At 40.0% G+C, this 14657-nt stretch overlaps 1 protein-coding gene across 1 annotated transcript in view; it reads left to right on the top strand.

Annotated features, from left to right (window-relative positions):
• The window catches only part of CACNA1G (calcium voltage-gated channel subunit alpha1 G), a 148631-nt gene extending 134251 nt beyond the window's left edge, over positions 1–14380 (top strand). Inside the window, exons 34-37 of the mRNA XM_075071823.1 lie at positions 1252–1386; positions 3983–4172; positions 7840–8009; positions 12243–14380. Coding sequence (XP_074927924.1) covers positions 1252–1386; positions 3983–4172; positions 7840–8009; positions 12243–13091 — 1344 coding nt within the window. The 3' untranslated portion in view covers positions 13092–14380. The remainder of the gene's footprint in view (positions 1–1251; positions 1387–3982; positions 4173–7839; positions 8010–12242) is intronic.
• The last annotated feature ends 277 nt before the right edge of the window (positions 14381–14657 follow it).

The following is a 14657-nucleotide window of genomic DNA, read 5'->3' on the forward strand; positions in this document are numbered from 1 at the left end:
CACCTGCGGCAGGTCAACCAGAGCCGCCTGCCGCCCCCCGGCAAAATGCCGCCCCCCAATAATCCTGGCGCCCTAGGCAATTGCCTAGGTCGCCTAAATGGAAGCGCCGGCCCTGCTGACAGCAGTGACTCTGCTTTGTTAGGAGAACACTTCCCTTTCTTTTGAGCAGTCTAGACAGCTAGCACATAGCAATGACACATTGTGCTTCCCGTTAGATGACCATGTGTGCCTCAAGAGCCCCCTCCACTGAAGGCTGCATATTTTGCTTGAATTTTTTTTAGAGGACCTGTCAATGGAGCAATCACAACACCTATTCCTGACCCTGTCACTGACTTGCTGTGACCCTGGGGAAGTCCAGAGATTTTCAAACATACTTAAGTGTCTAAAGATGCATATACATGCCCAGTGGAGTTTTCAGAAGCATCTAAGTGGGTTAACTAACTCCCATCAATGATTCAGAGCCCATTAGCACCTGACCCATAGCCCATTGAAGTGACTGGGAAGAATCTCACTGACATCAGGAGACCATGGATCAAGACTTTATGCCTCAGTTTACACATCTGTAAACAAGTTGGAAAGTAGATCGAGATCCTATAATGAAAGGCTCCCTAGATAGGTGTCATTCTTTACACTGCATTAAAGAAGTGTACATGAACAGCTGATTGCATCCTGTTCGGATGATTTTCGTGTTGAGGGTATCACGAGGATCCAGACAAGACAGGCTAGAGTCAAACAGAACTGCAACATCACCATAGCATTTAGGGATAGGAGCTATCAGAGAAGGTTGGAGGTTCTCAATGCCTCTAATAGTTAGATGTCATTAGAATAACAAAGATACAAGTATATATATATACTTCCTAAGCTACTGTTACTTTCACTTCCTGTTGGTGTTGTGAGGATAAATACATTAAAGCTTGTCAAGCACTTTGAAATCTACTGATGACAAGCATTATATAAGAGTCAGGTATTACTGTTGTTATTATTCCTCAATCTGTCACATAGAAACCAGTATTTCTCACAGCACCTTTAGTGTACTCTTATAAATTCTGTTGTGAGTTATTTGTAAGTATTTAAGGCTGAATGTAATGGGTTTTCTTACCCCACTTCCTTACTGTTTTATCTGTCTCAATGACATGCATGACATAGATGCTCTTATTTTAGGGACAATGCTTCAGTATTTAGACGATGATACTTTTTTTCAAAAGATTTGTGTCCTGGTTTCTTATGCTTAATCATCTCTCCCTTGTTTAGATCCCTCTAGCTGAGATGGAGGCTCTGTCTCTGACGTCAGATATTCTCTCTGAAAAGTCCTGGTCCTTAGCTCTGACGGATGACTCTTTTCCTGATGATACTAACACACTCTTACTTAATGCTCTGGAAAGCAATGTACATACACTGGTCACTATATATTCTGATGTTTGCAGGGTTCTAAATACTGCTATCCCATGGTTAATTACAATGGTATTTTCGGTCCAACCCTAACTCCAAATAGCACCTAAGCTTTTATCTGAAGAGGGCCGTTTATTTTTATTTTTTGCATCATATGTAAAAACATTACATTGGCTTCAAATAAAATAAATTGCCCTCCCACCCACCCCCAAAAAATGGATGGTGTGAATCTTGAAACTTTCTGTGCATCTGAAACAAATCAATGTTTGTGTGCATAAAAGACACACCCATGAGCAAATAGCTCATGCGCCCTACGCAGAAGGACTATCTACTTCCCCTTGGTTTGTGACTGACTCGATTTTGTGACCAGAGGTTCCCCCAGTGCTTTGGAGATGGGTGCCAGATAGACTTTTTTGAAAGACACCAGCTGCGGATCTCTCAGAGATGCTGCTTGTTTTGTGAACTCTCATTAGCAACCAATATTGGATTCCTTTCTCTCTTTTTTTGTAAGAAATTACCAGTATTTTGAGCCCTGTTTTAACCATCTTCTTTTTAAAACATTAGACATTTTTAGCTGATGTGTAGCGGTCAAGTGCTTTTTTTCTGCTGTACAACAGACATAACTTCTCTTCCAACATTTTTGGATCCATTCTTGTTTTTTCTGTTGTCGTCCATATACCTATCTCTGGATGTTTGTGTTGTTGATAAATTTTCTATCATTCTAGTTGACTGTCATCCTAAGTAATATTTATTTGGGCTACATCATCTTTAAACCGTGACAATATTTCCCATCATGCTTCATGGCATCATGTTCAAAAGATTTTGTAAACTACGTTTAACATTTTGTATGGAACATTTTGTTTCCAAATAAGATATCTAGTGGAGGTGGGCTGAGGAACACAGTGTTCCAGTCTGGATCCAGATTGGGTAGAGATTAGGAATCTGACAGCACTGAAGTCTTGTGAGCTGTTTTTCATGGGATCACCTTTCAGCCTTTTAAATGGCTTTCATGAAATTAGCTGTTCTCTCAAGATTTCTGCTATTTGAGGCTGAAATCTCAGAAGAGTTTGGCTGCACTTGAACTGGAAAATAAGCCCCTTCTGAGTTTGGATCTCACCTGGAAACCTGAACAAGGAGAGTGGATTTGGATCTGATCTCGAATCCAAATGGATTTGAATTTGAAATTTCAGTTTTTGGACCATCTCTTGTATTAAGCAAAATGATGTGTAGACAAAGATGTGTGCATGCAGGTTGGTGAGGAGGATTTCAAAACAAAGTGTCAACATTACTGGTATTGAACTTACCCTCCGCATTTGAGTTACAGCAGAAGACTGCAGTCCCTAATGAATGTTGTTTATATCTAAATCAGCAAATTCATGAAGACTGAAAATAATTTTTTATGGCCGTGAACTTGGATTTGGTTGGCCAATTTTACAACAGTGATCCCCTCCCCCTCCCCCCGTTTTTGGTTTTTTTTTGTAAATTCTATTTAATCTTGTCAGTTTTACTGTGTACACAATGAATGACATTTTGCTTCTATTGGACTAAATTAGAAAAAAACCTCAGAATATCTATTTCAGAAAACCAGTCATGCTCAGAGTAAGTGGAGAGTAAACTGGCCAGTGGGTAATTTTTAAACTACTCTGAAAGAAGGGGGATCAGCAATGTACTTTATTGAACTACATTGACATGTTCCTCCATTTTCTATGATTTCTTGTGGAGTCCTTTAGAAAGGAGGTAGTTCTTTCGTTAGAAATACACAACTAGGCTTACATTATTTCCATGTTTGATAACACCTTATAATTTTTTTTTAGAACGCAAGAATATAGGAATTACCCTACCTGATCGGACCCAAAGTCCATCTAGTATCTGTCTCTTGACAGTGGCCAGTGCCAAATGATTCAGAGAAAGCTTGGAAGAACCCTGCACTAGCAGATGTGGGATAATCGGCCCCCACATTAGGTCTTATTTATATTTCTAATAGAGATTGGTTTATGCCCTGACAAAATCAAATTTAATATCCTGCCAAAAAGTGTCATTAATAATGATTACTTGAAAAGCAAAGAAAAATAAAAAAGAAAGTGACAGTGGAAGTCAAAGCAGGGTACATCTTCTGTGAACTATAGTGGCTCTTCATTCTTAGAAGAGGGGATGACTGTTACTTGCTACTTCTGCAAAAGTCTAACTGACTTGGGAGGGGATATATGGGAGGCTTGATTATCTTTTGATATGATCAGAGTTATGCAAAAAGCATGTGTGCATTGTTGGGCCTTGAGGCATGATGCCTGTTTCAAGTATTCCTGAAATAGTCATGGTTTATTACTGCCGTGTTGCTTTCCTCTTTTCCCCAGTATTTTTATGTGGTTCATTCTGTGACAGTTTGGTGAAACTACAAAATTAGGGGGCTAGCTTCCTAGTAGATCCATTTGTGCAAGTTTCATTTTGTTTCATTTTGTTTCAGTAGAACCTTGTACATACTGACAATTTGCATGCACCATCGTGCCCCATATTTATTGCAATGGCTGTTGCTAGGGATTCCAGGTTCTCTGGGTCTTCCAACTCTGTGATGTGTTCTCTCTCTCTTCTTTTGTAGACTGATCACCTCTCCAGAGACGACACCCTGACACTGTCCCCTAGCAAGGACTTGCTGAGTGTGAGAAAGCCTTCCGTAGGTCGCACCCACTCTTTGCCAAATGACAGCTACATGTTCCAGCCTCCGTACACAGGCTCCTGTGCCAACTCCCAGGTCGAGAGGAACGCATCTCATCAGAAATCGCAGTCGGGTACAAATCTCTCCACTCTAACCATATCAGGGCTGGGGGGTTCAAAGCATACCTACGGAACTACCTATGTTGCTGCGTATCGTTTGTATCAAAGCTACCTAGATAGCTGTGTATCAGTTCTGATGGCAATTGGGTCTCCAGATCCCTAAAATGGTTTTGAAATGCTCATCTATCAGGTACAAAGCAACAAACTGGCCAGTCTAGAATAAAAACTTCCTCTATCTGAATCTTGCACCCATTTTAGAACCAAAATTTTTTAAAGGGTTCAAATAAAAGGAAGTGACTGGACTGTTGGGAGGGCAGCATTTATAGCCTGCATGTGGTTGGCAACAGTGGACCCATCTTACATTCTGCCCTCCTATCGCTGCCTTTAGGGGTCAGAATTCTTAAGAACTGTGGAAGCTCCACCAGTCTCACCCCAGCAAACTAAGACCCGTGAATGAAAAACCCCAGCTTCCGGACAGGAGCACAGGTGTCACTTAACCTCTCTGTGCCTCAGATGCCTCTTTACAGAAGGAGCTTATGAGACTTATTGTTTGTAATGTGCTTTGAAATCCTGGGATGGAACACACCATGGGAATGCTAAGTTGTGTTATTGTGCAGTGACAAGACACTTACAGGCTGGTTTAGAGAAATGACCGGGTAGAGTTTGTGTTTAAAATGTAAATTACTGTTCAAAGATGGGTTTTCCCATTCAAAGGTTGTTTGATGGAGTGGTCTGGGTTGGGCAAGAAGAGTTCTCAGTTAACATATAGGGCCAGGTTTCCATAGACTGGTGCCACAGAGTACACTTACGGTAGCATCTATCTGTGCAAAATGGGTAAGTGTATGTTTAAGGGACCCTTAGTGCTTGCAGTTTCTTAGGTTTACATGTGCATTTTTTTTAAGTGCTACTCCTGGTCCATATTGTCCATCAGGATATCACTGTTGTGATAGTCAATATTTTGGGGGTGCAATTGGCAGAAATTCTTGTGTTGCACAGTAGGCTATGCAATACTTTCTGCTGGTCGGTTAATATACTGGACTGTTGTTCCCCTCAATTTATCTGCACCTGCTCTTAATGGACAACAGCTTGAAGGCTCTTGTCCTAGGTAAGGCAGAAAAGATTCTCCCGAGCATTACCATTTGCAAGCTGCTAACAGGGACATAATTTCATAGAGCTATTCAGAATGATACAAGATTTGAACAGATTAGAAATGGGATGTTGAAATTTGCATAGTAATAGGAATTCAAATGCACAGCTACAGTTTAACAGCAGAAATAAAATGTGGAAACAACAGAACAAGACGAGCCTGGGGCTGGAAAGAGGCAATGGCATAATATGAAAGACTTAGAGCCAAATACTGTCCCTTTAAAGGATTCATTCACATCAGTGGAAAGACTTGGGGTGAAATTTTAGCCCATTAAAGTCTATGGCAAAACTCCCTTTGACATCACTGGGACCAGGATTAGTGTCTCTGTAGCCCAAGGTCACTGAAACGTCCTTGGTTTTTTACAAGATCCTCATGTTGCTGTGGGAGGAGTTTCTGGTGCTGTGCATGTTGCTGCTTAATCCAGGTGTCTTTGCGCCTATGTTGAGCTACCTTACAAGCCAAACCCAGGCTTCCTCCTAGTCCTTTCTTTACCTTGAACTTGCAGTGTTCAGTTCCCACCTTGGTAAAATGAATAGCATCGGCTGACACCAGTGGAATCTGAGGAGCCTGCATTACTCCCTAAGGAATCCTGGATCAATAGTCCCATTTGGAAATAGGGCAGATATTTAGGAAAAGCTCTTGCATGATTCTGCAAAGCCATGTTGGACCCTGAAGTTTGTGCTGGCCATTGATGCACTGTGTTCTGATCACTTGTTAAGTAGCTCAGATTTAACAGGGTATTGGAAGTAGGAGTGTTTAGAGTAAATGTGATATTTTTTTCTGGTTATGATCATCTAGGGCTTAGAAGCTAAGAATGGTCTGACCTAGTCAGGATTTGGATTGAAGACCTCCAAGGAAAACTTGAGATGTTCCAAGAAACGATCCTAGCAATTCATCCTCCCTCTGAGTCAGCACTCACCCAGTGACCCAGCATTGGGATAGGAGTCTGTACTGTTCCTTGATGAGAGAAAACTAATGTCCTATTCATAACCATATCATAACCAATTAAATACCTCACGTTTTACATCTGCCTTGGTGTCCTGGCAAAATTCCCATTGCTTTAACTGGACAAAGTATTCTGTACACCCTGTTTTAAGATGCTGTATAGTGTTGCTGGTACCTGTTCCGTCTAAAAAGTGGCTGCATTTCAGTGCTGAGTGAAGTGAACTCCTACCTGTTTATAGTTTGTGATTCTATAAAACGTCATTAGCAAAAGGGGCCATAATCACCAATAAATAATAACAACAGTACAATATTTCAAACTGAAAAGAGTTTTGTTGTCAGATAACCTGGCATTTGCAGGAGGTATTTGTTTGAACATTCTTTCATAAGAGAGATGTTGTTTTGTGGTGGAATATTCCAGGACAAAGGAGATTCTGTGGGATGCATTCCATGTTAAATTAATTACTTTGAAAAATGTTGGACTTTGAGGGGAAGGTTTTGCAAAGTTTCCAATGTAGCCAGCAACCACTTCAGGTCAAGGAGAGCCTTTAGAGCAGAGGTGGGCAACCTATGGCACGTGTGCCAAAGGCGGCATGTGAGCTGATTTTCAGTGGCGCTTACACTGCCCGGGTCCTGGCCACCGGTCCAGGGGGCTCTGTATTTTAATTTAATTTTAAATGAAACTTCTTAAACATTTTAAAAACCTTATTTATTTTACATACAATGCTAGTTTAGTTATAAATTATAGACTTATAGAAAGAGACCTTCTAAAGAGTTAAAATGTATTACTGGCACACGAAACTTTCAATCAGAGTGAATAAATGAAGATTCGGCACAGCACTTCTGAAAGGTTGCCAACCCCTGCTCTAGAGAATAGTTCCTCCTCCCATGATGCTTTGTGAAACCAGCCTGACATTGAAACTTGCCACCTATTTTTGCAAGTGCAGTTTTGCTCACTCAGTTTATTGCAGGCATACATGCCGATATTTAGATGCAGCTAGTTGATTTGCAAATAGTCGGGTAAGTAGATGTGTCCTTACTGGAATCTGCGGCCGCAAATATAGAGGCTGGGTTTCAAAATCAGGCCTTTTAAATGTTTAGGCGAATATCACTCTGCAAAGTTCTTTGTTGTAAAGAAGGAATATAGGAATGACCAGGCTGGACCAGACTAGTAGTCAATCTAAACCAGTGTCCCTGACAGTGGCCAGTACCAAATGCATCAGAGGAAAGTGCCAAGAAAACCCCATTATGGATAATTATGGAATAGTCTACCAACAAATAGGGAGACCAAATAGCATGTGTGAAAAATTGGGGCAGAAGTAGAGGGTAATAGGCACCAATATAAGACAAAGTCCTGAATATCGGGACTGTCCCTATAAAATCAGGACATCTGGTCACCCTACCAACAAGGGAGTTTTTCCCTGATCTCTGGGAGTTGGTGGTTGAAGTAAATGTTTTTTGTTAATAAAAATATTCATTGTGCAATTCCTGTGTGGTCCAATAGGAGAGTTTTCACTGACAGGTTATTAAGCTATGGGAGGCATCTACAGATGAATGTGTGTCACATTCCTGTTTCCTGTCCCTTTCTCAAGGTTCAACAGCCTCCGTGCAGTCGCAGCCTGCTGACACCAGTTCTCTCCTGCAAATCCCAAAAGATCATTTTCACCACATAAGACCTCATGGCAATTTGAACTGGGAAAGCAAATCCAAGATCCCCCCAACTGTGCATTCTCTGTCTGCAGAAAGATTACTTCGTAGGCAGGTAAGCAGAGCTGTGACTGTGAACCTGCTGTAGTTCAAGACCAATGGGTTACTAAGTTAACTGATGGGTTACTAAGCTTTGTATCGCAATTTCATGAGATCTGTAACCCTCATCTAGGAATAATCCCCAAAAGATGAATCGATTTTTTTAAGAGAAACCCATTCAATGTTCTCTAAAGGGCTGAATGATGGCTTACATCTCCTTTTGCAATAGGCCTAAACGTCTTCCATTTGATTAATACTTTGTCCTTCCTAGCCTTTCCACTGATACAGCCAAGTGTTCCTTAGAGGTCATTGGAATTCACTGAACTAGTTTCTAACAGTTACAGAATGCTTTCCCCAACATTTGAGAGTGCACAGTGATTGCAGGTAACTCTCTCCAATCAACTCTATGATTGCTGTAATTTCCTGTCATAGGAAAGAGCCATCACTTTTGACAAGGAAATGTGTGTTTTGCTTTAAGGAAGCCAGACCTTTTATGTCTGAACAAGCAGAAGTTGGAAATGTACCTTTCCTAGAGCAGTGATATGAAGTTGAGTTACTTTTATTTTTATGTAAACTAAGAGTATTTTTCTTATGAGATTAAGGAAAAAAATTTAAACATGCCTAAGTGGTTTAGGAACCCAATGCTATACCTGCACTACAAGATAGGGTGTGATTCCCCTGCTCGTGTACACGTACTCGTGCTAGCCCTAGTATAAATAGCAAGGTAGCCATGCTAGGATGGTTAGCAGCAGTGGAGGCACAGCTGAGCCATGCCAAATACAAATCCACCTGAAACCAGTGGGTATGTAATGCCTCCGCTGCTGCTACCCATGCTGCCATGGCTACTCGTGCGAGCTCAATTTATACTCCTGCAAGCTCAGTGAGAGCCAGCGGGAGTATGTGCACACGAGCAGGGGAATCCCACCCCAGCTCATTGTGCTGAAACTCAATGAGACAGACACTGAAGTTCTGAGTTACTTTTGAAAATGGGCCTGAGGCTCCTAAGTCATTTAAGAACTTTTGAAAAATTTGCCTTTAGATTAATATCTTCTGTTTTCTAACAAATATATACCTTAACCAAAACCCTCTTGGGTTTTGAGGACACATTCTTGGCCCCATATCAGTTTTCTTATTGCCAATGATATAGGCCCTGATTCAGCCAAGTACTTAAACATGTGCTCAACTTTAAGCATATGTTTGTCTGTCCCTGTTCAGTAAAACACTTTTATGCTTCAGTCTCACATTCATAAAATTAAATGCATGTTAAAAGTGTTTTGCTGAATCAGAGCCATATCTTTGGCTAATTTTGTAGCTCATCTTTACCCAATGGTTAGTTTTCTGTGTCTGATTTTCTATATATATATATTGTGTGTGTGTATATAAATAAATAAAATGCAGAATGGATCATTTTTATTTTTCCCAAAATAATGTATTACTTGAATGAAATCTATCCTCATTTATTCAAATGATCTTCCTTTTTTACACTGAGAAAATAAGACAGTTAATTTACTGAGCCCTAAAAATGAATCTGAGGCACTAAGGTTTCATTAATCTGTAATATTGAATTGACAAGTTAATTTCCCAATGTGTATTAGACTGCACCAGGCCAGCCAGGCAGCCCAGTCGACACTAATGGGGAAACTAATCGATTTAATGTTTCCAATTCATGAATATCTTCCCCCAGCTTCTGATGGGTAACAGCCCCAACCTTTTGGCTGGTATTTCTAATATAAATTACCATGTTAGCCATCTTCTTTAACTCCATTTTCCATAGTGGTTACTGCTGCATAAGACTACAGGATAATTCTTAATAGACTGTTAGTTTGCAATCTAAGAGCACGAACTGCAGCTGCTATAAATCAGCACGGCTCAATTGATTTCAAGAGCTATGCCAGTTTTCACCAGCTGAGGATCAGGCCTTAATGCCTTAAGTTTAACGCACAGAATTCCAGGTAAAACCAGTGGGAGATGCAGACATGTGCGAGTGTGTAATTGGACACAGAATGTTCCCAATAGTCTATCCTATGTCACAACATGAGATTTTCAAAAGGATTTAGCACTGGCCTTGAAATCAATGGGAATTCTACCATTCTCTTCAATGGGAACACAAACTAGAGTATGTCTATGTTGCAGAAAAAGGTGTACTTAACTCGGACCAGCTAACTCAGGTTAAAATAGCAGTAAAGAAATGGCAACTTGGCTTTTAACTCAGGTTAGCCGTTTTGAGTTTAGCTCCAGGCTGTCAGATAGACATTGCAGTCTATTGTTTAAACGCATTAATACAGAATTTCTAATTTGTGGTCCAAATAAGAGGTGAGCACGCAAACTCTATCAAGATTCCAGATACATATTAGTAATATAAACACACACAAATATATGTGTGTGTGTGTGTGTGTGAACATATACCCACATTAACATATTTTATATTATTATATATATGTGTGCATATATATTTGTGTATGTAAACTTTCCTGCAAATATTTGCATGTGCTTAATTTGAAGTATAGGGGAAGATTTATTAAAGTCAGAGGGACTACTCGTGCTTACATCTTTGCCGGGTGTGTGTGTGTGTGTGTGTGTTTTGCATAAAGCTTTGGAGGATCAGGGTGTGTGTATGTAGTCTATGGGAGTTTTTCCCAGCAAAAAACAAACTGGTTGATATTTGTAGACTAGTTAATAAAGTTTCATTTTAAAAAAATAATTTTGAGCTACTAGATGACAAAAGTGTTATTACAATTAATAGCCCATCTCTTCATCCTGATATATTAAAGTGGGGCCAGCTGTATTTTTTTTCAAATATTATAAAGAGGAAAATAAACAATCTCCCCAAGATGAGACATTTGCATGAAGAGCTATTAAAACTGATTTATAAATCCTTTAGCAAAGGGGCACATAGCACTATGGAACACAATGACTTCTGCAAATGGGTAGGTAAAACTGCCATGTAAAGGTGCTGCTCAGAGCCAATTTGCAGCTATTGGGAAAATAAGTCTGTATCTGACTCCAACCAGTGTAGGTAAAACATCCCCTGAGGACCCTGAACTTACACTTCTAACAGGTGGAAATAATTACGGATGCTTCACTCTAGAGGTACAGTCATCCATTTCACGTTAATAAAAATCATCTTACTAACAAGAATTTTCAGATAATTCTATATCATATAATGTATTCAATACCAGCCAATTCTTTGAGATTTGGGGACACTTAGCATCTTTAGGATCAAGGATTGGGCCCTTATTTATTTAGTACCAGCAATGTCCTCAACCACATAATAGACAGTCCTTGCCCTGAAGATATATAAAATTCCCCCCTCCCTTCTTCAGTCTCCAGTGGGTTTTGACCACTGGAGCATGAGTGCTAAAAGCATGTGCCTGGCCAGCTTGAGCTAGGGCAGTGGCTGGCAGTAGTAACCGACTGCGTTCTCATGCAAACCAGTCCCTACATAGGCCCAAAGATAGGCATGGTGCTAGTGCTGTTCAGATTTGCATGCTAAAAAAGATGAATGCATAGAGAACAGGGCACACTGGGAATGCAGAGGTAGGATAACTAATCCCAGATACGGCAAACGCATATGGGTATGCTGGGGAGTAGCTCCACTGGACTCCAACTATTCAAGTGAATATGGGCCGTCAGGAGCAGAACTTAGTGTGTGAGGGGGGTGTTTACATTTCATTAACAATGTTCCAAACTCCCTTCTTTTAGGGCTTCAGCTCATGACCCAGCAAAGTACTTGGGCACAAAGTTAACGTCAAGCAGGACGATTTGTGTGCTTAAGGTTAAGCCCTGATCCAGTGCCTAATGAAGTCCATGGAAGACCTCCCATTGACTTGAATGGGCTTTGAATTAACCCCTTCCTCATTTGCAGAAGTAAAAATAAGGCCAAACCTTGGGTAAAGTTTTGATGAGTGTTTTGGTTTGGGTTATCTAATCCTTTATACTTTAGGGATACAACCTGAGAGTTGATATTCTTAAAGCATTAAAGTCCAAATTCTGCTCTAACTTGTACTGGTGTAAACCCAGAGCAACTCCAATGAAGTCACGGTGTTACTATAATATGTAGTCTGTGTTAGAATATAGAAGTCATTGGATTTTCTCTGCATTTGTGTTAGTGTTTTTTCAAAGCAGAGTTTGACCCCAGACATGACAACCTGCCTTGTTAACTGTGCCTTCCTTGTATTAACCTTTGTTTGGTGTGTCTCTCTTATCTGACAACTATCCTCCTCCCCAATGCCTTGGCACTGTACTACAGGTGGCAATAAGGAATGACTCCTTGGATATGTATTGCTCTGAAAGCAAAGAGAATTTGCAGGCTGAGGTGAATGAACTCTCTGATACAAATGTGCCAGCTGGATCCACAGAGGACCCATCAGAAGCAAGTAAATCGGCCTGCTGGGGCCGATCAAGTGTTCGCACTCAGCATTCCCACAATCGGTATAATATATCCAAGCACACACCAGCTTTGTGTGCATGTACAGGCTCATATCAAGAGACACTTAGAGACTCGATAGACCAAGACGTATCTGAAATAAACAGCTCTTTGGAGCCTTTCACTTCAGGAACTTGTACAGCCTTGAGTGCCTGTTCAGTGGTTCCACCTCTAACTCCCAAGAGGAACATAGGGAATAGCAGCAATGTTACTTTAAAGGACCTGAAGAAATACTACAGTGTAGATACCCAGGGTCTTCTCAGAAAACCATCATCTTGGTTAGATGATCAAAGGAGACATTCAATAGAAATTTGTTCCATGCAAAGCAGCCCTCAGCACCATTCCACATCTAGCTCTTCTGGCTTCATAAGTCAGGTCTTAAGTGAAATGGAAGGCTTGCAAGGAGCCCGGCAGAAGAAAAAACTGAGCCCCCCGTGTATATCTATAGATCCACCAGATGGACAAAGTTTGTTACCTAGAGGATCTCATGGTATTTCACCACCCAGTGCAGACATTTGCTTGCGAAGGCGTGCGCCATCTTGTGATTCCAAGGACTCAATGGATATAGGAGATTCACTGCTTCCAGACAGTATGTCAACATCTCCTACCCCAAAGACAGACTTGTTGACTCTTCCTAGTTTTTCCTTTGATCAAGCAGAAATGGACCCCTGAATTATATTTCTGTTGGTGCCAAATGTTTTCTTCCTTTCATGTAATAAAAAAAAATACAAATTAAAAACAAACAAAAAAACCCTCTGTATTTTCAAATGGCACTGGGTAAAAATTTCCAAAGAAAGTTGAAAGAACCAGCTGGTTAAAGAGTGGTTAACCTATATCACGCTTACTTAAGCATATGTTCTGCTTAGGTAAAAGCAATACATTGTGCAGAATCTATATGTATATTATATTTTATTAAATTAATTGACTCTAGTATTGCGGGATGTAGTACATTTTGTGACTAAGATCTTGTTTAATTTTCTTCTATTTTATGTATCTCAGAATATTTCTGAGATAAGGTTTGGGTTTTATGGACATTTTAACATAAAATACATATTTAATCCTTTTTTGTTTTGTTTTGGTTTGGTTTTTTGCAAAGCACAGGGTATAGCCAATTAGTGCATTACAGAGGAAATATATTCCACAGTCAACAAGGAAGGAGAATAATTTTGAACTGTAATGTAACCCCTTCCCCCCCTTAAACTTAATAGTTTTCTGTGGAAAATAGTCATTTGAATATTTCACGAATGCAATGGAATTCTTTTTAATAATCGAATAATTTTCCAAACTAAAGTTAACTCACCCATCAGAGTCAAAACAAGTGTATTAGAACAGGAATGTACAATATGCTGACAGATGCATGAAGATTTCTAATGTAAAGGGAATTTAACTGCATACTAGCATGACACAATATTGGTTTATAAAAAGATATTACATATATTGCCACTGATGAAAATGGTGGTTCTTAACATGTCAATGGATGCAATTTTCAAAAGCACCAGGTGATTTAAACGCATAATCCCATCGGCACTTTTTACAATTTTACTGACTATCTTTAGCTACCTATAGCCCAATCCTGAGCTCTCCTGTCAGCAGTTTTACACTAGTCTAAGTCTATTGAGTTCAATGGAGTTATTCCTACTTGCACCTATGAGAGAGGAAAATCACACCCCTAAGTAAGATCTACAGTTAGCTAAACTCCATATAGCCCTGATCCAGGAAAGCATTTAAGCATGTTCTTATCATTATCCCTATCCAGCAAAGCACTTAAATGATTTCCAAAATCTAGGCTTAGGAATTGTTGCACTGCAATGCCTAACTGATTTAAGAGCCTAAATTTCATTTTCAAAGTGATTCAGGCACTTAGGAGCTAAATACTATCAACTGCCCATGGGATTTTGGCTCCTAATGCCCAAATCTCTTGTAAAATTAGATGTAGGCTCCTAAATCGGTTAGGCATTGCAATACTGTGCACAGCAACACCTAAACACCTTTAAAAATCTGGGCCTGAAGCATGAGCTTAATTTTAAGCATGTGTTTAAGTCTCATTTAAGTCAATAGGATTTAGGTGCTTAAAGATAAGCATATGCTTATGTGCTTTCCTGAATGAGAATGCTTTGCAGAGTCAGAGCCTAGCTGAAGGTCATTACCAAAAAGAGTAGGGAAACCTGCAGTACAACTACTATTTATCTTAGGTAAAACAGGCAAGTTTTTCAGTGCCACAACTGGGAGGTAATTTGT

Source organism: Chelonoidis abingdonii, chromosome 13, assembly GCF_003597395.2.
Source record: "Chelonoidis abingdonii isolate Lonesome George chromosome 13, CheloAbing_2.0, whole genome shotgun sequence".
In the NCBI taxonomy this organism is placed as follows: domain Eukaryota; kingdom Metazoa; phylum Chordata; order Testudines; family Testudinidae; genus Chelonoidis; species Chelonoidis abingdonii.